The sequence below is a fragment of the Perca fluviatilis genome, chromosome 3, assembly GCF_010015445.1.
Source record: "Perca fluviatilis chromosome 3, GENO_Pfluv_1.0, whole genome shotgun sequence".
NCBI classification, from domain to species: domain Eukaryota; kingdom Metazoa; phylum Chordata; class Actinopteri; order Perciformes; family Percidae; genus Perca; species Perca fluviatilis.
In genome coordinates this window covers 9,653,578-9,678,134 of record NC_053114.1, presented here as the reverse complement: position 1 = coordinate 9,678,134, position 24,557 = coordinate 9,653,578, and the positions used below count along the sequence as shown (strand labels likewise).

Here is a 24,557-nt window from a genome sequence, read left to right as displayed (position 1 = left end):
AAGTGACACTGCTTTTCTCTAGCTAGCTAGCTCTGACCAGTCAACTGTTGGAAATAGTAGTCAATGGGCACAGGGCTTTCGAAATACCCTTCTTAGCAGTAAAATATAAATATTACAATATATTTCCATGGCAATTGCCAGCTATGAGGTAATGTGTGGACCTCGATAATTATTCCCTTTAAAAAAAACTAAAAAAAAACACTTTCTCTGCATCTGAATGACGTGAAACTTAAGCTATTAAAGACAGATACCTGTAGCACCGTGGAATCTCTTACTTGTCATTTCGGTGCCCACGTTAACAGGTTAAAGCAGTCGAAGCATCCCTGCAGTGAAGCAAGTCTAGCAAGTCTTCTAGAGTTTTGGCTTTGAGCCTATTTTTTCTGCGTAAGGTGCACAGTTCACAGAAAAAATAGACAGTGAAAATTATCTGTTAATACAGATGCAGCCCCCTAGAATTTCCTTCCAACCAAAGGCCTGTTGACAGAGTTGAATGTCCAGCCAACTTTCAGGTGCCCCCCCACCCCCTCCTGTTTTTTGACAGAGTGCATCTTGCTACTGTAAAACACGCCGATTCATTGTGTAACCATGAGATGGAGCTTCCTTTACAAAAATGTAAATAGTATATATTAGCTGCAAAGATTAATCGATTAGTTGTCAACTTTTAAATTAATTGCTAACTATTTTGATAAATCGATTAGTCGGTTTGAGTAATTTTTTAAGACAAAAGTAAAAATTCTTTGATTCTAGCTTCTTAAATGTGAATATTTTCTAGTTTCTTCTCTCCTCTGTGACAGTAAACTGAATATCTTTGAGTTGTGGTTAAACCAAGACATTTGAGGACGTCATCTTGGGAATTTGGGAAACACTGATCCACATTTTTAACCATTTTCTGACATTTTAGAGACCAAACAACTAATCGATTAATCGAGAAAAAAATCAACAGATTAAATCGACTATGAAAATAATCGTTAGTTGCAGCCCTAGTATATATACGTTTCAGCAAATCATTTCTGGCAATTATTTTGTTGTTGAAACATGTTTTTTGGATTGCTTCAATTTGTTTTTTATTTTCTTTATATTAACATATTATTGTATTAGTTTTGGATTGATGGGGAGTGCCCTTTTAGTATGGTTTTCAAAAGGTTTGCTTTGTGGTTCTGTGAATACATTTACAGTTTTAATAACAGTGGTCTCTGCATATTTACTTGAACTAACGTTCATAATTTACAGAAACAATATTGGACACATGACTACATGGACTATTTTTTGAAAGTCCATGTTAAAAATGTGACCGTTGGTCACTGTGACATTCTGTCGCATTTTTGGCACGGCAGGCTGTCCAAACAGGAACACTGACCACTCAATTCAAAAGTATGCCAAATTTCAGAATATAAGGAACTGAGCCTAAAAGTTTGACATTTGGCATAAGCAGTGTTCCCATTTGTCACTGTGACCCTGTGGGGAGTTTTATGCTGCCAGCAATGGTGCTAGAGGGTCCGAACAAAGATGGAAACACCCCATTTGGGGGTGGCAACAACATATTACAAAATCAGAGCTTTGACAAGTTTAAAAAAAGATTTTCCCTGACCATTCCTATTCCGGAACTTTGAAAAATCGTAGCTCGAGCACAGAGACTCGGAGCAGAACGATGTCTGTCGTACATGGTCCTTGCCGGATATTAATGCGGATTTGAATCGGTTCCGAATTTTGTAGGGGTACCCGTGTTGACAGCAAGGGGCTGACAAATTAACAAATGTCCCAAACGCGTTAATAGGCATGCTTGCTAATTGTCAAAGTCTCCAGGTTACAAGTTACGTTACAGTCTTTGACCCTACTCAATTTGTAACGTCCTTGGTAAAAGCTGGCCATCGTCACAATGTTGAATGAGATGATGTGGAATGTTGATTTATTTTTCTATTAGACAATTTTCATAAAAAAATTATATTATTGGGTGGTTTAATGTTAGTCAGGAAGGGGCCTAGATGCTGCATAACGACACATCTGCCTACCTGGCATGTCTTTGGTTTTGGTACAGCATTGTGTGTGTGTGTGTGTGTGTGTGTGTGTGTGTGTGTGTGTGTGTGTGTGTGTGTGTGTGTGTGTGTGTGTGTGTTTGTTTCTGACTTGCTGGCAGTTTTGCTCTAGAATACATTGTTGGTGACCCCTGACTACAAAGGTTGTTGTGTGGTACATGCCCCATAATGGATTTGATTTATCCGTCAGGTAATTTGAGAACTCAATTGTTAAAATGTGTACAGATTAATTAGTTTAACCTGCACACAGCATCACAGTATCATTACATTAAACAAGCAAGATGTACTGTAAGGATTGTAAGACTTAGGTTCACTGAAGCACGCCCCATTTACGCACTGGAGAAAAAGTTGATCCCCCCCCACCCCGAAAAGGGGCACAACACGAGTGCTATTTGCTTAAAAAGGCTGAACAATTGGAGATGTTGGTAGTGAATCAGAGGTTTGGAACCAGGCTATTATGGGAAGTAGAGTCACTATTGGGTGATGAAACAAAATCAGAGAGTGTACCTTGTCATTTGTCAAGTAGCTCAACACTTTGCCAATTTTGAGACAGAAAGAAAATCATCATCACTGCTGCAATTTGAGTTTAGCCTATAATAGTATAAAAAGACTCATTGGCAAGTATGCACTTGATGACAATCAGACACAGCGAGGATAACATCATGCACATGTTTACAGTGACAACATAAATGTTTATAATGCTAACTGTAGTAACAATGCTATCTGTCAAATGAGGTTTTCTTTTTTCCAAAATAACCCATTACCTTAGCTTACAAGGTGGGTCCATTTCCATTCTTCAGCCACTGTTTGAACTGTAAAAAGGCTGAAATGGAAAGCGGGCAGAAATCTCTGGATGACCAAACTGGACTAACTTTCCTTCCTTCAGTATGTACACAACAGACCTGTGGACATTCCTTCCAGCGAAGAGCATAGTGATTGCATAGTCTTTATAAATGATAGCAGAGAGTTTTAGTCACCCTCTCCTTTTCTATTGTTGTTGCCTTCAAACATTGTCAAACTTGTGTTTTAAATAATCTTTCATAACCTTTGCAATCGGTAGATCCTCCAACAATTTCAAACTTTGAAGGCCAATGCAGTGACGGATTTTTATTCGACACAAGTCTTGTAGAGTCCGAGGTTGTCCTGAAAGAGGAACAGAAACAGTTATCACACAGTGGAATTACACCTGCAGCTTTATATGGAAGAGCAAAAGCATTAAAAAGGCCAATGGGTGTGGATTTTAAAAAGTCTGACTTTGCCATATTCTAGTGGTAGTATCAAAACGACACCATCTCAGTGAATGCCATCTCAACACTCCAATGTTGTAAATCAATCATCAAGCTTAAATGTTCCTCTTTCAGCTGTATGGCTTTGTAAACGCCTTCCACACCCTTTAATCAGTACCCCAAATCACTTAGCATTCACACTGTTATCAGCTGTATGCAAACAGGTGGGAAGAATCCCATTGATTCCAGGAAGTGATGTGTGGGTTTGTTATCCATCTGATGTGGGTTAAGTGACTCATCTGCCATAGACTCCTCCCCCCCAAAAGAAACACCTTGCTGAGCTCCTACTCCACGCCCCAAATGACTGTTCTCATGCTATTGTAACTTTGGCGAGCAGGTAAAAGCGTAGTGCTTCACACTTTAAGGCACTACCACTGATTTTGGTGAAATGATTATTTTTTTAAACGATTAATCTAGCGATATTTTTTCGATTAGTCGACTAATCTAACGTTAAATTATTTAGATTAATTTTTCAATTAGTGATTATTTTCACATTGCTCAATTATTAACAATTTACACAAAACAAATTTCAGTAAGGTTCAAATCCCTATTTATTAAAATTATTTAACACTGCACTGTTCAAGTAAAATTAATTTGTAGTGCAACCTGAAGCCAGATGTAGGCTATCAAACCACAAAATAAAGTCACTTTCAGGAGGAATACAAAAATAAAAACTTAAAGTAAACAGAGCAAGTGCAAAAAAAGAGTAGCCTGTATTTGCTTTTTTTAAACAGTAGGTAAAATAATGAATAAGCTCTTGTTTAACATCCAAGCTCTTCTCCTTTTAATTTAACTTTAATTATTTGTATCTAAAGGCTGGTTAAGCACTGTAGGGAGGAGAAGTTGGACAGTGTTTTTTGTCTCGTTCCAGTGATTGGCACATCTGGGTGATGGTGTTGGATATGCGTTAGCATGTTAGATGTATTTCCACTCACATACCCAACAACTGCTGAACAACGCAGACACACAGTCCTCGTCTTATCCCCCACTCTCTCGCCTGTAGCCTACTACTGTAACTGACCTCGACGCAGCGGCTGCAGGTTAGACTCCGACCTGCGGCTCTTTGCTGCATGTCATTCCCCCTCTCCCCTTTCATGTATTAAAAAAAAAAAAAAAAGAAACTATCGGTAGATATTACTGGTTTTCCCTCTTATGTTCTCTGGCTGCTCTACTCTGACTCTCAGTGATTTTCTGTGAATTTTCCTTGTTGCTAAAGTGGATTGTGCTAACCGCTAACTGTAGCTGCCGTTAACTAGTAAGCTCAGATCACTGAACAGAGCCGTGCGAGTGTAAAGAAGCCGCTATGGACATCATGGCAAAGGCAAGGAGACCGAAGAGGACATTGACGGAGAAAGACCGAGCAAGAGGCCGCCTGGACAAGAGTACATTTTGGACTGGCTTTTGGTTGTTGGCGAGAGCTTTGTGAAATAAAAGGCTGCAAGACAGATGCCAAGCTGGCCATCTTGCTGTTGGACTAGTAAGTAATATTTGCTAGCTTGATATGACGTGTTATGTTGCACCTGCTCGATGTTTGGCTGTGTTAGCAAAGTTTTGGACTCGTTAGTTTTTGATCATAACAAATGCACATTAACAGCCATATTGCGGCGGGGGTTGCAGCAGGGGTGACACCAAAATAGAAACGCAGCGGGCCTGCGGTGAAAAGTTGAGACTGACTCAACTTTTGGAGAAACGCAACCCCGCGTCACACAGCGGTGGCCAATCATGTAACCTGAGATCAGACTTGTCAGTGTGTTTTGAGCTATCAAGCACTGAACCGCCCGGGAGTTTGTGTAATAGCTGAATGTTTCTTTCAAAAACAAAGCACTTGCTATGTCTCAGTTGTCTCTTTTCTTTCTCCCTCTCCTGTGAAATAAAGATGCCTTCAAGTGCGGTCAGAAACGTTGAAATCTATAAACAATCTGATGGAAAATAATAATTGTGAAATATAAAGTCTACTTGTGTTTTGTTGGGGGGTTTAGGAACACAACAGGACATCACACAAATGGGCTGTTGCATTGACACTCCGCCCGCCGCACAACCCTGCGGCAAATCGCCGGATTGTTTTTTTTGGTGTGAATGCCCAGTAAAACTGTAGGGGCCACAAATGCCCAAAAACTTAAATGTTACGTAATTCTGCTGGCCCCCCAATTTCATCTCGCTTTGTTTTCTCTTTGGACTTTCAATTTGAATTATGAATAAATATTTCCTCCATATAGGATATGATCAAAAGCAATTATAAAAAAAAAGATTTGAGAAAATCCCGCACACTGACCATTACGTATTTTTCTAAATAAATTATTGCTTGCGTAATGGTGTGCGGGATTTTCTCTAAATGAATTGTATGAATAAAACCAAACTCCATACACCTAGTTGGCCACAAAACCAAAGTACCAGGGTTGCTACAATTATTAATTTTCCATTGCAGGAAGTTAACAAAATATAACAATATATCTAAAGTCACAGGTTCTGTTTTTGTTTCCATAAATGGGGCATGCTCAGGAGGTGATATTAAATGCAAGTTCCAGGTACTTTTGGGTATTGGTAGCAGATCATGCTATCATGATCATTATGTGAAACACCAACACAGCCAAACAGTGCCGGAAAAGACAAAAGATGAAACAACATTATAGATGGCCGATAAAACTCGATACAGCATAATATCACAATATTTTCCGTGGTAATACTGTATCGACACACAGATGCCAAGTATCCATCTATTATTATATTTGTGTTGGTCAGTTTGTCTGCTTGACAATCCCATTTTCAAGCAATAAAATGTAAGCAAGATAAACAAAAAGATAAATTAATCTTTTTAGATAAAACAGATGTTGACAAAATTTCCTTTTGGGGTCATTATTTGAAATCGTGAAAAAATTTAAGATGGAAAAAAGGTAATACATTGCAGAATATTACAATATGTTTAAAATCGCAATAATATCATATCGTGACATAAGTTTCGTGATGATAACGTATCGTGAGGCCTCTGGTGATTCCCACCCATAATGGTCAGTGGACAAACTTATATCTCAAGTTTATGTAAATATAAAAGAAAATCAACAATATTACTTTACTCGCCTACCAAACGGACTGTAAAAATTATGACGTGATAGGGGTTGGAGGAAACAAAATAATCTAATATCGTACTGTATGTATCATGATTAGGTTCCCCATTTTTTACCAATGATTGACGTAAATATTATTAATTAACACATATGGAATTATGTACTTAAAAAAGTGTGAAATAACTGAAAAAATTTTTTTTGATAGCGCTGCAAACCCTTTGTGTTCTCTCAATGAGCTTCATGAGGTAGTCACCTGAAATGGTTTTCACTTCACAGGTGTGCCTTGTCAGGGTTAATTAGTGGAATTTTTTCCCTTATTAATAAAAAAGCAAAGAGTGGCTACTTTGAAGAATCTAAAATATAAGACAAGTTTTCAGTTATTTCACACTTTTTTGTACGTAAGTACATAATTCCATATGTGTTCATTCATAGTTTTGATGCCTTCAGTGAGAATCTACAATGTAAATAGTCATGAAAATAAAAGGAAACACATTTGAATGAGAAGGTGTGTCCAAACCTTTGGCCTGTACTGTGTTGTTGTTGTGTGTGTGTGTGTGTGTGTGTGTGTGTGTGTGTGTGTGTGTGTGTATATATATATATATATATATATATATATATATATATATATATGTATATATATATATATATATATATATATATATATATATATATATATATATATATATATATATATATATTAGGGCTGTCAATCGATTAAAATAAATTAACTAATTAATTGCACAATTTGCTGTAATTAATTTTAAATTGGGACTGAAGCTTGTAATAATGGATATTTAAATGCTAAATCACTTAACTTTGCAAATATGAAGAAAAAGGTTCTGCTAAGTTCAGAATGTTTAATATCTTTCAGAACAACAGCAGCAACAATTTGGCTTAGTCCTGCTGAAGGCTGCTGGAAACGGCTAGAAACTGTCCGACTTGAGAGCAGATTTTTGTCACCGCCCCCGGCTGCTGTCGCCTGCTCTCGTCTACTTTGGGTCAGGCGCAGTTCATCTCCAACGAGTCTATGTTCAGTCGGGCGGTAGGGCAGTCGGGACTCACCCGGAAATGGCGAGCGGAATGAGGTGACTAGTCTCTCAAAATCTGAAGAAAATCTTCTAAACTGACCTTTGTTGAGCTGAAATAAAGACAGATTCAGCAACTACAAGGCCTATCTCGCTTAAAATGTTTTCAGAAACATGTTTCAGTGAACTATTTTAGTACAATATGAGATCGTATTCTGAAAGGCCGCCATGACAGTCTGGCTCTCAATATCCGGAGAAAACAAACCCATGTGACGCGTTCGTCCAATCAGCTGCCGGTTTTCATTACTTGGGCAACAATACAGAGTAGCGCCGCCTGCTGTTATGTAGACGTATTTACGTTTCTCAGCCGACATGAAGTAAACAAACAGCAGCTCGTTAATTTCGCGTTAATTTTTTTAACGAGTTAAATATAAAAAATTAACGCAAAAATTAACGTTAATTTTGACAGCCCTAATATATATATCTATATTATATATATATATATATATATATATATATATATATATATATATATATATATATATATATATATATATATATATATATATATATAGTCACTAGAAGTGTATTATTCAACTTTTGTTTTTGTTAAAGAAGGAAAAAAAAAAAAATGCAATACTCCATACTATCGAATCGCTGTACTTCTAGAATGGCAATAAATGAAAATCGCAATACAAACCGAATCAGTACCCATGTATCGTGGAAGAATCAAATCAGGACAAAGCAGCATATGGTCCCAAGGTCCAAGCTCAGATTATGAGAGGTCCAGGTAATGAACCGCACTGACGGCACAGAGTGATGTTCTTTTGTATACAGCCAAAGAATATGAATTATGTAGGCTAACTAATAATCAATTTACTTTAACTAAGTATAGTGTTGGATTAAATGACATGTTAGTCAATCAATGAATGCAAAAACTAGCATCAGGTCAACAGGCCACCAGAGTCATCAGGAGGTTGATGCATTTTTTTGATGACTCATGATCATTGAAGATCACAAATCTAGATGTGTGTGTCGAAAGTGATAGATACATCTGTATGGCGGTAAGATTTTGGCTTTGCTTGAAGTTGGAACCTTTGTATGAGGACACTTGTACATGTTGCAGTATTTGACATGAGGAAAACCTACGGGGAGCAACAGTGACGTGTGCAGCAGTTGAAAAGGGCTGGGTGCCTTTCATACTGCGTGGGACAAGCCTTTCATGGCATATGAGTTAATCCAGGATGGTAGAGGTGTAATCAATAACCCAGCAGATATGTGATCTGGCTGAGGGTTTGGAGTCTCTGAAAGGGCTTGTCTGAATCAGTGCATAGCTCTTTGATAGCTTTGATATCAAAGTGCATGGGGCAGTGGAGGAATGCAGCCATTGTTCCCTCTCAATCATAATGCTTCAGGTAATGTGCTCTCCTGTTCCTCCACCCTGGGATTGTTCTGGGACTGAACAGTAGTCATATAACCTTGTGCTGGCAAGCAACCCTCTTTCAATCTTCACATTTTTCTACTTTTTCCTCCTTACACTTAGAATAAAAAAGCTCTCACTTTTTGTACTAATCTCAGAATCCTTTTCTACACTCCATCTACCTTCACAGATTTATTTTCATGGTTAAAGACTAGTTGAACCCATACTGCAAGTCATTATGTCTTAAGAGAGAAAGAGAGAGAAAGAGAGAGAGATAGAGATAGAGATAGAGAGAGAGAGAGATAGATAGATAGATAGATAGATAGATAGATAGACATACATATACACACACACATACATACATACGCACACATATACACACACACACACATACATACATACAGAGATGAATAGTAACAAAGTAGAACTACTTCACTACTGTACTTAAGTACTAAAAGGCTCTATCTGTACTCTACTGGAGTATTACTTGTTTCTCCTACTTCCACTTTTACTTCAGTACATTTTTCAATGACTTTCAAAAGGACTATTCCGGCGCAAAACGAACCTAGGGGATATTAACAGATGTGTACCCACTCGATCGCTCTCTGGGACATGTTTTCATGCTAATCGAAGGTGTTTGTAGCTTGAAAGAAGCTAGCGCGGACCGCTGATTAGCTTACAACGCTAGTATTCGGGGCACAGGGAAAGTAAAAACAAATTGCTATTTATACCACTAAAAAGGCTCAAAATATCACCAAACTTCAACAGTAGCATAATGAAGGTCCCTAAATGTTGAGAACATTGTAAGTGTACAGACTAAGGGCTACGAGAGAGAGAGGAGAGAGAGAGAGAGAGAGAGAGAGAGAGAGAGAGAGAGAGAGAGAGAGAGAGAGAGAGAGAGAGCTCAATGCCGCAACAAAGCTTCGTACTTCGGGAAACTGGTGGTGTACCTGCAGACATTGTGAAGCTATGGCCACGGAACAGGAGGTGTCTGTGTTGCACGGAGTGGGACCGGTTGCATCGCGACACCCAAGAGATGCTGTGTTTTGTACAGTCTGAAAATTTCCCCTCTCTGATAAACAGGGCTGTACTTGAAACTTTTTTTCCATGTCCCGAAAATAAATTGGACACAGCGACCCAGAACAGAGGGACAGTTATCCACTGAGTAGCTACACTAGACAATTTTATTTATAAATGTTATAGTTATGTTTTACATCGGTGCAATTATTTCAGATATATTGAGCAAATTGCTTTTGATTTTAGTTTGCATCGCCAGCTGTAAGTCATGACTGGTTTTCATGACAGCGGCCAAATGTAAACATGAACGCGAGTCTTTATAGTCTCTTTTCAGTAAACTGTCTGTACACTTAGAAACTTCTCAATGCTTCGGTTAACATTTAGTGACCCTCATTATGCTACCGTTGAAGTTTGGTGATATTTTGAGCCTTTTTAGTGGTATAAAATAGCGATCTGTTTTTACTTTCCCTGTGCCCCGAATGCTAGCGTTGTAAGCTAATCAGCGGTCCGCGCTAGCTTCTTTCAAGCTACAAACACATTCGATTAGCATGAAAACGTCCCAGAGAACGATCGAGTGGGTACACATGTTATTAATCCCTAGGTTCATTTTGCGCTGGAATTGTCCTTTAATACTTTTACTCTGATACATTTTTTATGTGCTGCATCGTTACTCGATACAATTATAAAAACGTTACGAATCATTCCAAACCCACATTATCACTGCCAGAGCGGTAGATGGCTCTGTCACCAGGTTTGATGAAGCTGACTCATCATTGAGCGAATCAAGCGATCAAGCTGTCTTATAAGAAGACAGCGCATGCTCCCGTTCTGCCTTTTGCTCTGCTGCCTGCCTGCATTGAGAACACTTGAGCTTTGTTAGTTTGTTTCGAGATGGAAGAACCAGAAACACCACCTTCAACTTCCAGTGATCGTGGCAGTGAGACTGAGGAAGGAAACCACCCCTGGCCCTACTTAGAGTCCATGTTTTCATTTGTCGGAGTGAAAGACAATTCATATAGAATGAAATGCCTACTCTGCCTCCCAAAAGATTGCGAAATAATGGCCTTCAAAAATTCACCGTTGAATTTGAAGAAACATATCAAAGTAAATTACAAATATAATACACAAATGGCACACCAGCTTGAGCTATCAGTAAGCGCTAGCTAACTAGCTACATTGCGGATCATGACATGTTGTACATTCCTGTCCTTGTACTGCTGCTGCAGCCAAAGGAATTGAGAGTGTCCTTTAGGCTAAACATTTGAAATAATATAAACAATATGATATTCAAACTTTTGACAGCTTTCTTTAATAACTACATAACACAATACTTGTACTTTCAGTACTTGAGTAGTACATCTTAGAATAAACTACTTGCAATACTTAAGTACAAAAAATGTTGAATACTTTAGTACTTCCACTTAAGTGTGGTGCTTAAAGAGCACTTTGACTTCTACTCAAGTCACTTTTTTGATAGAGCACTTGTACTTTTACTCAAGTCTGGGTCTCTAGTACTTTATACGTGTATGTATGTATGTATGTATGTATGTATGTATGTACAGTGCCTTGCGAAAGTATTCGGCCCCCTTGAACGTTTCGACCTTTTGCCACATTTCAGGCCTCAAACATAAAGATATAAAACTGTAATTTTTTGTGAAGAATCAACAACAAGTGGGTCCCAATTATGAAGTGGAACGAAATTCATTGGCTATTTCAAACTTTTTTAACAAATAAAAAACTGAAAAAGTGGGCGTGCAAAATTATTCAGCCCCTTTACTTTCAGTGCAGCAAACTCTCTCCAGAAGTTCAGCGAGGATCTCTGAATGATCCAATGTTGACCTAAATGACTAATGATGATAAATAGAATCCAGCTGTGTGTAATCAAGTCTCCGTATAAATGCACCTGCTCTGTGATAGTCTCAGAGGTACGTGTAAAGCGCAGAGAGCATCATGAAGAACAAGGAACACACCAGGCAGGTCCGAGATACTGTTGTGGAGAAGTTTAAAGCCGGATTTGGATACAAAAAGATTTCCCAAGCTTTAAACATCCCAAGGAGCACTGTGCAAGCGATAATATTGAAATGGAAGGAGTATCAGACCACTACAAATCTACGAAGACCCGGCCGTCCCTCTAAACTTTCAGCTCATACAATGAGAAGACTGATCAGAGATGCAGCTAAGAGGCCCATGATCACTCTGGATGAACTGCAGAGATCTACAGCTGAGGTGGGAGACTCTGTCCATAGGACAACAATCAGTAATTGTACTGCACAAATCTGGCCTTTATGGAAGAGTGGCAAGAAGAAAGCCATTTCTTAAAGATATCCATAAAAATGTGTTGTTTAAAGTTTGCCAAAAGCCACCTGGGAGACACACCAAACATGTGGAAGAAGGTGCTGTGGTCAGATGAAACCAAAATCGAACTTTTGGCAACAATGCAAAACGTTATGTTTGGCGTAAAAGCAACACAGCTCATCACCCTGAACACACCATCCCCACTGTCAAACATGGTGGTGGCAGCATCATGGTTTGGGCCTGCTTTTCTTCAGCAGGGACAGGGAAGATGGTTAAAATTGATGGGAAGATGGATGGAGCCAAATACAGGACCATTCTGGAAGAAAACCTGATGGAGTCTGCAAAAAGACCGCGGGGACGGAGAATTTGTCTTCCAACAAGACAATGATCCAAAACATAAAGCAAAATCTACAATGGAATGGTTCACAAATAAATATATCCAGGTGTTAGAATGGCCAAGTCAAAGTCCAGACCTGAATCCAATCGAGAATCTGTGGAAAGAACTGAAAACTGCTGTTCACAAACGCTCTCCATCCAACCTCACTGAGCTCGAGCTGTTTTGCAAGGAGGAATGGGCAAAAATGTCAGTCTCTCGATGTGCAAAACTGATAGAAACATACCCCAAGCGACTTACAGCTGTGATCGCAGCAAAAGGTGGCGCTACAAAGTATTAACTTAAGGGGGCTGAATAATTTTGCACGCCCAATATTTCAGTTTTTTATTTGTTTAAAAGGTTTGAAATATCCAATAAATTTCGTTCCACTTCATGATTGTGTCCCACTTTTTGTTGATTCTTCACAAAAAATTACAGTTTTATATCTTTATGTTTGAGGCCTGAAATGTGGCAAAAGGTCGAAAAGTTCAAGGGGGCCGAATACTTTCGCAAGGCACTGTATGTATGTATGTATGTATGTATGTATGTATGTATGTATGTATGTATATATATATATATATATATATATAAAAAATGATGGGGATTAAAGCTATAGTGAGTTTCTTCCACCCCTATGAAGCGCGTCCACATGATACTAGCCTTCCGTGATCGCGCACCACCCCCCTCCTCCACGCAGTTGCTGGTAGCCAAGGAGGACACAGAGGATTAAAAAACATAATGGACTCTTCAGAAGAGGCAATTATCTTCTTTCAAGTTTCTGCACGGGAGAGTCACCGGATGACAATCTTCTGAACATAGCCGTACTGAGAAACACAGTTGTGTGGAACTGATAGTCTTAATTAGCTTTGTATCAACTCATTTGGCAATGGCTTGAATGTAACGGACATTCATATAAAAAAGTTACGCACTAAAGCTTTAAGCCAAATCTTGAAAGTCCAACTCAAGTAAAATAAGTGCAAAACAGCTAAAACTCAAGAAGGCAAGATTTATCTATATTTAAGCTTTATTATTTTCCTGTCTATTAAATTTGAATTGTATCTATAAATTATTAATTTAAAAAACTGCATGAATGGCGCACCAGTGGCCACTCTTTAAACCTAAGGAATATTGTGAAAAGGAGAATATCAGTAATCAAAGTATTAGTCAACAAGAGAGATGTGAATAAATGGATATACCAAAGATGAATGGATAGATGTTTGTAACATTGACTATGTTTAAATGCACATAATATTCAGTTTTTTCCCTAATTCCGAAAAAGAAGATATTCCGACTAAGCTGTTTACATGGCTAATGAAAGTGAGTATCCCACTAATATTCACGTTTACATGTAGCCGTGCAAAACAGGATTTTTTCAAAGTTTACCAGCGGCGACGGACTTTTTGGACCGTGGGAACACAGCGTCTCTCTTTCATTACTTCAACCAGATTATGGAAAATGACGGCGTAGCGATGTGTTCGCATATCCAAAAACCTGTTGATATCGAAGTCTTTGATAATGTTTGAAAGTAGCTGTGTTTCTCATTTTTGGGTCTCCAACCTTGCAAACTGTAGGCTGGTTGGTTTGTGTACAGAAACCATAGCAACGCACAGAGGTGACCATAAGCCTGCGTTAAAACCCCCAATTGAGACGCATATTCCGAATGCGCTGTATACATTTCCAAAGAATGCCTCTAAAACTCGAATAATACCGGAATATCCCAAGTCTTAATCGGAGAATGCTATATTCGGAAAAAGGCCTTATTCGGAATATCCAACAAAAATATGCTGTTTCCATGACCTGTATCAAATTCGGAATATTGTCATATTCAGAATAATAGTGGAATATTGGTGTGCATGTAAATGTACTGACTGATCCTCATATACATGTCAACTGAACTTCAAATAATAATGCTGTCAAAATCAATTAATGTAATAGCACCTGAGGACAATATTTTTTCCCCCCTTATTCAAGTTCCAAACCAATTCAAAAGATTATTGGTCAATTGATCAACAAATTGATTGCAGAAAACTACTTGATGACTAATTATTGAAGGATTTATAGCTGAAGTAATTAAGTATGTAATGACACCAAATATTTGCTGGCTGCAACCTTCGGAATGTTTTGCTTTTCTGTGGTTCTATCAAGTACATTTAATACCTCTAGGGTTTTTAAATGTCGGTCAGATGTAAAATGTATTAGGATTGTTATTATTAGCCTAATCAATTAAAATAATCAAACGGTTATTCATAACATTAATTAGTTGTTTACACAGGTATCCTATATGCAACACTGAAAGACATGCTTGTGTGAAGGGTAGTGTGTGGGTAAGACTCACTGGTGATTTCCTGTAGGAAGTCCAGACAAGGCCGGCTGATCTCAGACATGCTAACAGATACAGCTACCGGTGTCTGGCCCTCGTAGTTCCTGGTGTTGGTATCAGCCCCGTATGTGTAGAGCATCTCGGCGCACAGCACATCGTCCCTGAGGGCAGACAGGTGCAAGGGGGTCTGGCCATCTTCAAGACGTCCGAGATTAGTGTCCGCTCCCCTCTGCAGGAACATGCGACAGTACGAGTGATTGCCTTTGATGACGGCGTATCGCAACAGGAAGCCGTTTTGAATGTCAATGTTGGCACTGTGGTCCAGTAGGATCCGTACACAGCTGGAGCGCTCACGGATGATGGCCAACTGTAGTGGTGTGGTCCCTTTGTCACTCAACGGGTCCACCTCGGCCCTGAACTCGAGGAGGAGGCGTACAAACGAGTCGCGGCCGTAGTGGGCGGCCACGTGCAGTGGCGTCCAGCCATCGTTGCTTTTTGCGTTTATAATGTCACTGCGAAACTCCGATTCCAGCATGAGTCGGGCGATGCGCGCTCTGCCATGCATAGCGGCATAGTGAAGTGCTGTGAAGCCACCGATAAAGTCCTTCACTGTGGGGTCAGCTGCACAGAGGAGAGTGGGAAGAGTGGAAATGAGAGGAAATTTAATACAGCAGGAGTTGTGCTTTGAGGCTGTGGTGATATGATCTGTGACCAGCTAGGACTACAGTCCACCTGAACTCTAATCTGCCACAAAGAACCTCTTCACCAGTTCACACTAGTTGTCCTAACGTAAAGTTCCCTCTAGCTTTTATACTGCAGGCACACTATTACACTGCAGGATTCTGACAAATACAGTGCATTGGAGTTTAGACACAGTTAGACATTATGACTAGGACAAATGATTTCCTCAGTGTAAAACCTTAAAATCCATTTAACTGTTAGTATCGATTTCCAGTGGACATGGATTAGGCTACATGACTTCAGAGCAAAAAACAAAGAGTACTGGAAAGCTTGTCCACGCCCCCCGAGGGTAGACTGCAACACTGCAGAATGATATCTGTTAAGAGAGCGGCACTGCGCTTTGATGTCGGTTTAGACTGACAGCAGACTTTTTTCCTTTTGGGCGTATGTGAGGAAAACACGAATATTGAACATGTGGAGTTTGTCATGTAACACATTGTAAGACAAATATATGTGTTAGTTTAACTATTTAAAGATCGTAGTTATTGCAGGACTTATTATGAAAGGTCATTTTCCAGGACATTTCAAGAATTTAGACATTTTTAGATCATTGTACGGGGGCCAGCCTGTACAATGATCAGCAACATCCAAGGACAGAACTCCCAATTTCTCCCCATTAGTAACAGTAAGTTATCAATAAATGTAGCTGTTTTTTTTAGTCTGATGGGGACATGAGAAAATAAAGTATCAATAAAATCTGCATTTGATTATTATCTCTGGAGTTAATGTTGATAATAAAATCACCCATTACCAAACATCATTTTAAATGAATAAGTTTAAATGCTTTTCACAGTATCATGTGTATATAGATTTAGAAAAGAGATTATTTTAGATCACATTTTCTGTACATGTAAGCCATATTTAAGTGGTTTATGGGCTATTTGTCTGACTGTATGTAAATATAATGGTTCTGTTTCCTTGCCAGATGAAGAACCTGTGTGACATCATGTTATATACTTTTCAACTTTAATGACTAAACTTGCAGAGAGGTGAATGAAAGGCTTTTATAGTAAAATACTGACCTCTAGTGTTAAGACCTATAATGGCAACTTCAACAGCAAGACAAAAAAAAAAAAAAAGACAAAGCCTCTGACCTCCATGCTCAAGAAAGACTCGAACACATCTCTCTTTTCCTTTGGCGGCGGAGAAGTGGAGCAGTGTCCAGCCGTTAGCATCGCGGATCTTAGGGGAGTATCCTTGCTCCAGCATTCTCCTGACGGTGCAGACATCCCCAGCTGCCACTGCAGCCTGGATCTGCAGCTCCTCATGAAGCTCAGGGTTCCTTCTGCAGTGATGGTTCAGCATCCTGTCACATTTCGGAATGGGAATGTTCATCTGTACCTCTGTTAGAAAAAAAACGCTGTTCGACCATACAAAACAATATACAGGTTCCACATACATGTCAGTGCTATTTCAACTTGAATTGAACATTGTCAATGCACACAGGCAGATTGGTGCTTAGTAGAATGAAGCCCTTGAAAAAAAGGTTAGTACACATTGTCAGCTTTAAGTTGATAATAATAATAATAATAATAATAATAATAATAATAATAATATTTCTACACTTATATTGTCCACTGTGTTTTATCAAAACCTCAACCAACTAGTCTCGCGGCACATCTCTCCTTCACCATACCAAGGCCCATACAGTGTTTACATTTCACTTAATATGCCAGTGAAAATTAGACCGAATGCAATCTTTAACAGAAATTATTATTAGGCATGTTTTGCGTGAGGAACATACTTCAATTCCGAGTTCCCACACAAACATATTAAGTGGCGGACCAGAGGTCGGTTTAGTCCGCCATGCACTTTGAGCGCTTTACACACACTTTGCACCCAGTAAGATTCTCCAAGCCTCTCGCTAGCTAGCGTCATGGACAATGTAGAGACCCTCGGTTATCATTAAGGTCTACTGTTTGGGAACACTTCGGTTTCCGGGTGAAATACAACAACAAACAAAAACAAGTGAATAAGACGAAAGTAGTGTGCTGACATTGCTCATTAGTGATCGGGTATTTGTATTTGGGAAAATTGTAAACTGATTTACAAAAGTTCATAATAAACAACAAGCACATGTTTTTGATCCTTTTCTTTACTTGTTGGGAGTTTTGCATTTTTTTTCCCTTACTGTACCCAAAATGAACCAAACCGTGACTTCAAAACGAGGTACATACCGAACCGTGATTTTTGTGTAGCGTTACATCCCTACAAAATACAGATTCCCTAAGCTCTGCTAATGTATCTTTAGCAAAGAGCAGTGTACAAAACATTCAGGTATCAGCTGCTCACTTTTAGCCAGCATTAACCAGGGCTTGACATTAACTTTACCTTTCACTTAACAAGACACAAAAGTCAGGGAAAAAATGACAATTTACTTTTGTTTGTTTTTTAGTGTCAAGACCCTGAGTACTTGTCAGACAAGTTGGGTTGTCTATATCCAAAACCTTCCACTGGTGGGATTGCCCCGTTGCCACTGGAAATTCCACCCTATGTCCTTTTTTTCGTCTGGATTTCTGTTACCTAACGCTTCCTTTGTGATGGCGTTCTAAACTCCAGTGGATTTATGAGGACTATGGTTAACTGCTCCTCAGATGTCTATAGGGTAAATCCAGACAGCTAGCTAGACTGTCTGTCCAATCTGAGTTTTCTGTTGCACAACTAAAAACAACTTTTGAACATACACGTTCCACCAAAAAAAAGTTCCTTCTCAAGGCTATTTTCCAGCGGCAACGGGGCTCCGATGATTTTGATTGGTTTATAGAAATGCCAATAAACCAGAGCACGTTTGTCTCCCATCCCGGAATGCTGTGTGGACTAACCACACCCTCCTCCACAGCGTTGTGGAGGAGGGTCTGGCAAAGCATCGCAGAACGGACATATTGTGAGGAAAAATACAATTGTTTCGATTATGTATTCTGAATGTATTCATTTAACTAAGTAGCGGAGTAATGAGTGGTACATAATAGGGCTGCACAATTAATCAAATTTTAATCACGATCACGATTTTGGCTTCCCACGATCAAATTTGCGTGATCGAGCGATATTTAAAATGCGTCTTTATCTTCATAGAACAGCTTTTGCAAAGCCAATCTAGCGCTCCATAAACCACTGTCTGATCACATGTCTCCATGAGCCAATCAGAGCTGTTCCCTGCACCGCGCAGCTTAGTTTCTAGATGTAGACAGTCACAGAGGACAGAGTAACGGGAGGAAAATTCCACAACAGGTAGCAGTCGGTCATCATAAGCCGGTCACAATGTTTACCAGTTTACCAGTAAACGCAACGTTTTGTCCCGTCTGTGTTGTTTTTCAGACAACAGCAGTGACCAGTGCTAGTTTGTGTCTTTTAGCTCATAGCTTTAGCAGCAGACTGTTGGACGTCCCACTGTTGGAATCCTACAGTGAAATACAGACACCCTACACTGTTTAGCAGTCAGCATTTCAGCCGTGTTTAATCCAGTTACTACTGTGGCTAACGGTAGGCTAACGTTACCTGCTGTGTAACGTGTTACTAGTGTTTACTAGCGTGACATTCAGCAATGTTTATGTTGCCTCTAACGTGGGTTTCGGAGCATCAGAGCGCAACGCAGACATGTAAGTGGCAGTGTAATAAGCCACCAAAATCCGTGTAGCTATTTTGTCTGGTAGATACCAGGCACCACATGTGCCGTTAACGTGAACAGAAAATTGCGTTGCCTGTATCTTTCACGGCAAACATGCATGTGTGGAAAGCGGTCGCACAACAGCTGAAATGGCATACTCCTTCACAGTATCCTTCAATAAAGGAGGAATGTAGCACAATATGGATGCATTAGTAGGAATGTAGCACAATATGGATGTAAAAGCAGTTACAATTATATAATTATGTGACAATAAAATTAGTTTTGGCTAAAATCAACAAATAAATCGTGATAATTAATCGTGATCTCAATATTGATCAAAATAATCGTGATTATCATTTTGGCCATAATCGTGCAGCCCTAGTACATAACATAAAGACAGTATTTTCTTGTTGAAGACTTTTATATGTCTGTTGGAACAAGTAAACTTCTCTTCCACTTGCCCTGAAAAAAGTCCAATTGTCGCCGACAAGCCTTAATGTCAAGTCCTGGTTAAGTTTTTCTGTTTAAAATGCGAACAGCTAGGGCTGAACGATTTTGGAAAATAATCTAATTGCGTTTTTTTTTTCACCAATATTGCAATTGCGATTTAATATGCGATTATTTTTTAAGCCCTTTGTCTTCTGTATTATTCAACAAAGACAAGCAATAAAACATTGTATAGTATGAACAACACAAGATTAGATAGATTAAACAAACTTTTCTTTCCTGGAAGCCAGGCCTGTATGTGATGATGGAATTAGGTGATGCATGAATTTATATGACTGACATCTTTTATTTAACTACAGTGCTCAATATACTAGTAGTATATTACATTACATACATTTTTTTTTTTTTTTTTACAGCGCACGGCACACAGAGGAGCTGCCTCCAGCCACTCCCCCTCATGAAGTTGCGTGCCAAGTGCAACGTTGCACTTGCTCAGAGAGGCTATCGTCACGTTAGTAGTAGCATGCTGCTGGTGGTCTTGCCGTGGGATTAACTGTACTAATAAAACCGTTGAAACAACGCGTCCACGCTGCAGTGAAAGCTCCCCGAACGTCATTTATCAGAGTCTGGTTGTTACCCCTCTCAACAGCAGTCTCCTCCACTCCATATCTTTGTAACGGAGCTAGCTAACTGGAGCTAACTGCTAATCAGAGCTAATCGTTGCTAACCGAGCCTTCATTTCTGCATGCCTGTATCCATTAACTGCACGTATGGACTCGAGCCTGAATAAAACCCTTAATTTTATTAAAATTGTTCTAAATGTTTTAAACTACAACTCAGACTTGTTTGAATGACAGAAATCTGCTCAAGGTACGGTGTAGCGTTAGCATGCCAAGTTGATGTTTTCTCTGCGGAGTGCAGACTGATTCGCGAGTCACGTGACCAAATCACAGCCTTTGAGATTAGGAAATCGCATTTTAACATATCGTGAGTTTAGAATTATAAGGTTCTATCTCCACTTTTGGTCGAAATTGAGTTTTTGACAATCTGATCCATTCGGTGTTTATTAATGCCTGTGTGGTGTTATTTTTGTAAAAAAATATTTGGTTAGTTAGTTATTAATAGTAGATCATACTACATAACAGTTTCGCCAGCTGGGATGTAAAAACTTTGATGCTCAATATCTCAGAACTACCCTAAACGGAGATAGAACCTTATAATTCTAAGCTCACGATATGGTGATATTATTGCAAATGCAATTAATCGTTCAGCCCTACTAACGGCACACATCAGCTGTCAAACATTAATGTTAATTCAGTGAGTAACTTGATACAAGGCAAAAATTTAACCATTTTCTGGTTAAAGTTCTCTCTGCCAGCTGGTGTCTGTACTCGACCAAAGATATTTCCTATGTTGCTTATTGTCCGACTAACTCAGCTGTGATTTAGACAAAATTCAGCAAAGACAGCTTTTACTTTTCTGATTTTCCAGTGCAACCGACAATATTACTAACTGTAACTGCAAAAAAGAAGAAAAAAAATTGGAAATACTTTATCATTTAGTCTAGTTGCACTTCTGACGGTCAAAAAAAAATTATTTTCTCTAACTAATTAAAATGTAAATCATATCATAGAAAATTGGCCTTACAACAATCAGCTGTCTTCTTATAATCCACTGCAATATCAATATTCTTTCAAATGTATTAGCTTCTATTGCAACTGCAATTAGAATTGGGAATCTTCAGTTAGTAGGGTTTCCCTCAAAGAAATTCTTAGTCAACTAAAACTTATACTCATGTCGACCAATCAATTAGTTGATTTAATCAACAGATCTGTGAGAACTGAGTTTCAACACAAAGAATCATGCAAAGGCTACACTTTAAATCTTGTGTTTACCAGAGATGTGCTCATTGTAAATAACTTTGTCAGCATGAAAAAAGTACAAATGATAGTTGATACAAAAGTATCAACTATCAACTAAAGAAATCTCAACAAAAGGCTGATTTGTAGTTGTATATAGGCTTCATGCAGAGCCCACGACATAGCCTACGTAAGTGACCTACACTGTTGTAATGATTTATACGTTCTAGCGTATCTCTTTAAGAGGATAGCAGAGCCGTGTGAGTGTGTGCGCGAGGAGTGTGTGGTAGAGCCTTCATACGTACCCATACCTTCTGAACGTAATTACACGATTACATTTTTCTGACATCAAAACAAATTTTGTCTTAATGAGAACATACATGGTGAGAGATTAACAAATATTTTGATAAAAATACTTGGTCTTCAAAAACGTGTCATTATAATGGACTCTATGATCATTAAGTTCAGTTAAATAGGCGTTAGAGTAGGTTTAAGTTAAACTTCAAATTCAGTGATCTCTAGTACCATTAAGGTGATTTAGGACATAGCTATGGGACCACTTGACTTTGTTCCAGACCACACAGGTTTAACTCTGACTTTAACTGCAGCTAAGCTAATGACCAAATCAAATAACTTCTCTTGTTGTGAGAAATTACTTAGGGAACATTCAGTATTTATGGAATGGGCCACCGGAGGAAAATAGGGGAGGGTCATGTCTTTTTATTCTTTGTTGATGGGAGGCTCATCCAATTTTTCTTTTGTCTAGGTAGGAGGGTCACCCAACTTTTGTGTTCATGAGAACAGCTAAATTTCAAAGTGGCTTGTTTGGTGCATATTTATCCACGTAGCTCTCTATCGCTAGCAGATGGGTCCCTCCCTGTTTAGTCAGCCAGACAATTTTGAGCTGTAGCTTTAGAGACTGCGGGTTTTCCCAAACTGAATAAATCCCGCTCTCACATATAAACACAGAACTGTTTTGCTAGCTCCATGGTGTTGTAACTAAGACATCTGCTGAAAAAATAATTTTATTCATTAGCATGATTGCCGTACTGTTTAGTTCAAAAACATCCAAAACACTGTACAAAAACATAGCGGACCAGACGCAGGCTTTTATTTTGAAAAGTCGAAGCTCGCGCTGCGGACAGCACCAAGCCGGGAGGGCACGAGAAGGGAGGTCTGCAGGCTGCAGCCATACCCGACTCAAATATCCTTTCGGTCCCGGTGATTATTTGTGAAATTGTGCAAACGACAGCCTTTTCAAGGCATTTGAGAAGGAAGGAGTGGTAGCACGCAAGCTCCCAAATTTATGCTCGTCTGAGAAATGGAGTTTTGGATAATGTTCAGCTTCGGCAGCTTTACCTATGCTAAAATATACAATGACTGAGGAAGCCGAGTGACGAGTCCATAGCAACCAGTTATTACCCAGTGTGCTTTGTTGAATGGTTTCAATGTTTTATTTCATGTGAATACTAGTTTAGATGAGTAACTTAGTATTTGAAGTAATGCGTAAGTGTGCATTTAGTTTCCATGCTTATTGTGTTTCCACAACAATGTTAGTGAGTAAATCTACTGAAATGGCACCATAACAGAGGAGTGTTATGCCTTACAATGAGAATGCAGAGGTTTAGTCACATATGCTATGGCTGTAAAAAATATAATGGGCAAATGTACATCTTTGCCAAGAGAAAACCAGTACAGAAGGCATCAACAAATTGTTGGGGAGGGTCATCCCTTTTTTCATAATCATTTTGGAGGGTCACCCAAAATGTATTGCTGGTGAAGGGAGGGTCAGGTCTATTTTGACTAATGATCCCAAAACTTCTCCGGTGGCCCCTGAAATAAATAACAAACAGTCCCTTGCTTAAATTACAATTTTTTTTATTGTCTACTCTTAAGTATAAAGACAGTAGGATAAAAATCCAAATGTACCTTTTGACAAGCTGAAGAGATGGGCTTCTCTTAGTCATATCGAAGCTGCACCTGTAAATACACAGCTGCACTGTGAGAGAGGAGACAGCACTCTGTCTTCAAATGGTTTTCCTGCAAAACACATACAGGCAAACACTTTTAGCAAGTCAGCAAAAAGGTGGAAAGCTGGAAACAAAACACAAAAATAATCAAATTATTTTATCAACCCAATTAACGTAACAGCATATTATAGATTTGGTATGATACATTACTACTGCTAAAAAAATAAAAAAAATACTAAAAATAGCAACGTTAAATGACAGGTATGTCAATTGAGAGCAATTACATACAAATGCACAACTTGCAAATAACAATAGCTCAGGTTTAAAAAATTACCTAGCTAACGCCTTATTGTTAAAACAAATGACTAAAATGTTGCAACAAGGCATACAACTCTACGGCATGTCCGGTCGTCACAACACAAAATGTTTTAGTGGTTAACGTTAGCTTAACTGGTTGATGAAAAACCAATGGACAATAGAATGGCTTTAATGTTAACGTTACTTGCTAACATAACCAACAATAAAAAAACACGCACAAGTAAACCATGACGATAACTAACAAAAGCCTAGGAAGCCAAACGCACAGATTATGACAATTAGTTTCACACATTGCAGAAGATGTAATGAATAGGATATACTTTGACAAAGCCCTTGATTTAAGGCTATATTAATATCCCAGTCTGTTAGCTAACCTGGCTAACCAATAAGCTAACAAACTCACTAACGCTAGCTCGCTAGCTTGTGTTGACTTTTTGTAACGTTGTTTGCAGTGGTGGGTACAGATATACCCCAATACACTGGGTGCATCGGTATTAAAGTTGACTCTACATATTTACTGACAAACACAACAGCTTTGATACTATAAAACAAAGATTTAACATACTTGGCAGACGGTGAGCCGACGTTTAACTCAGCCAATCGGCTTCCAGACAGGAAGACTTGGAGTTGTCAAAGCTGCATATTTCTGTGCCATTCAACTCAAATCCATCAACTAACAGCAACATTAACTATTAAAACTTCCATAAATGTCAGTCTCCGCAATGTTGAGGATCATTTTGCTGATAAACAATCCGCTTTAAGAAGTCTCACATCAGTTTGACCCCAG

General features: G+C 38.9%; 1 protein-coding gene across 3 annotated transcripts; it reads right to left on the bottom strand.

Annotated features, from left to right (window-relative positions):
- Nucleotides 1–1,107: 1,107 nt before the first annotated feature.
- Nucleotides 1,108–24,557, bottom strand: asb7 (ankyrin repeat and SOCS box containing 7). 3 transcript variants are annotated; one of them, XM_039794585.1, is made up of 5 exons: nucleotides 24,336–24,557; nucleotides 23,412–23,522; nucleotides 16,667–16,878; nucleotides 14,847–15,452; nucleotides 1,108–3,176 (listed from the first exon to the last, which is right to left on the bottom strand). In XM_039794585.1, exons 2-5 carry the CDS (start codon nucleotides 23,447–23,449, stop codon nucleotides 3,037–3,039), a joined length of 996 nt encoding a protein of 331 aa, XP_039650519.1. In that variant the 5' UTR covers nucleotides 23,450–23,522; nucleotides 24,336–24,557; the 3' UTR covers nucleotides 1,108–3,036. The 3 variants fall into 3 exon arrangements, with proteins under 3 accessions (XP_039650519.1, XP_039650520.1, XP_039650518.1); XM_039794586.1 differs by lacking the exon at nucleotides 24,336–24,557 and having other exon boundaries at nucleotides 16,667–16,915; XM_039794584.1 differs by lacking the exons at nucleotides 23,412–23,522; nucleotides 24,336–24,557 and having other exon boundaries at nucleotides 16,667–18,736.

What these genes read in the sequence shown, in the direction of transcription:
- asb7 (XM_039794584.1), bottom strand. Translation starts at nt 16,973, where the DNA reads ATGTATGTGGAACCTGTATATTGTTTTGTATGGTCGAACAGCGTTTTT. An exon ending in AGTCTTTCTTGAGCATGGAG is followed by an intron (nt 15,453 to 16,666) that starts GTCAGAGGCTTT and finishes TCCTCTGTGCAG; the next exon opens with CTGACCCCACAGTGAAGGAC. An exon ending in CTTCCTACAGGAAATCACCA is followed by an intron (nt 3,177 to 14,846) that starts GTGAGTCTTACC and finishes TTCCTCTTTCAG; the next exon opens with GACAACCTCGGACTCTACAA.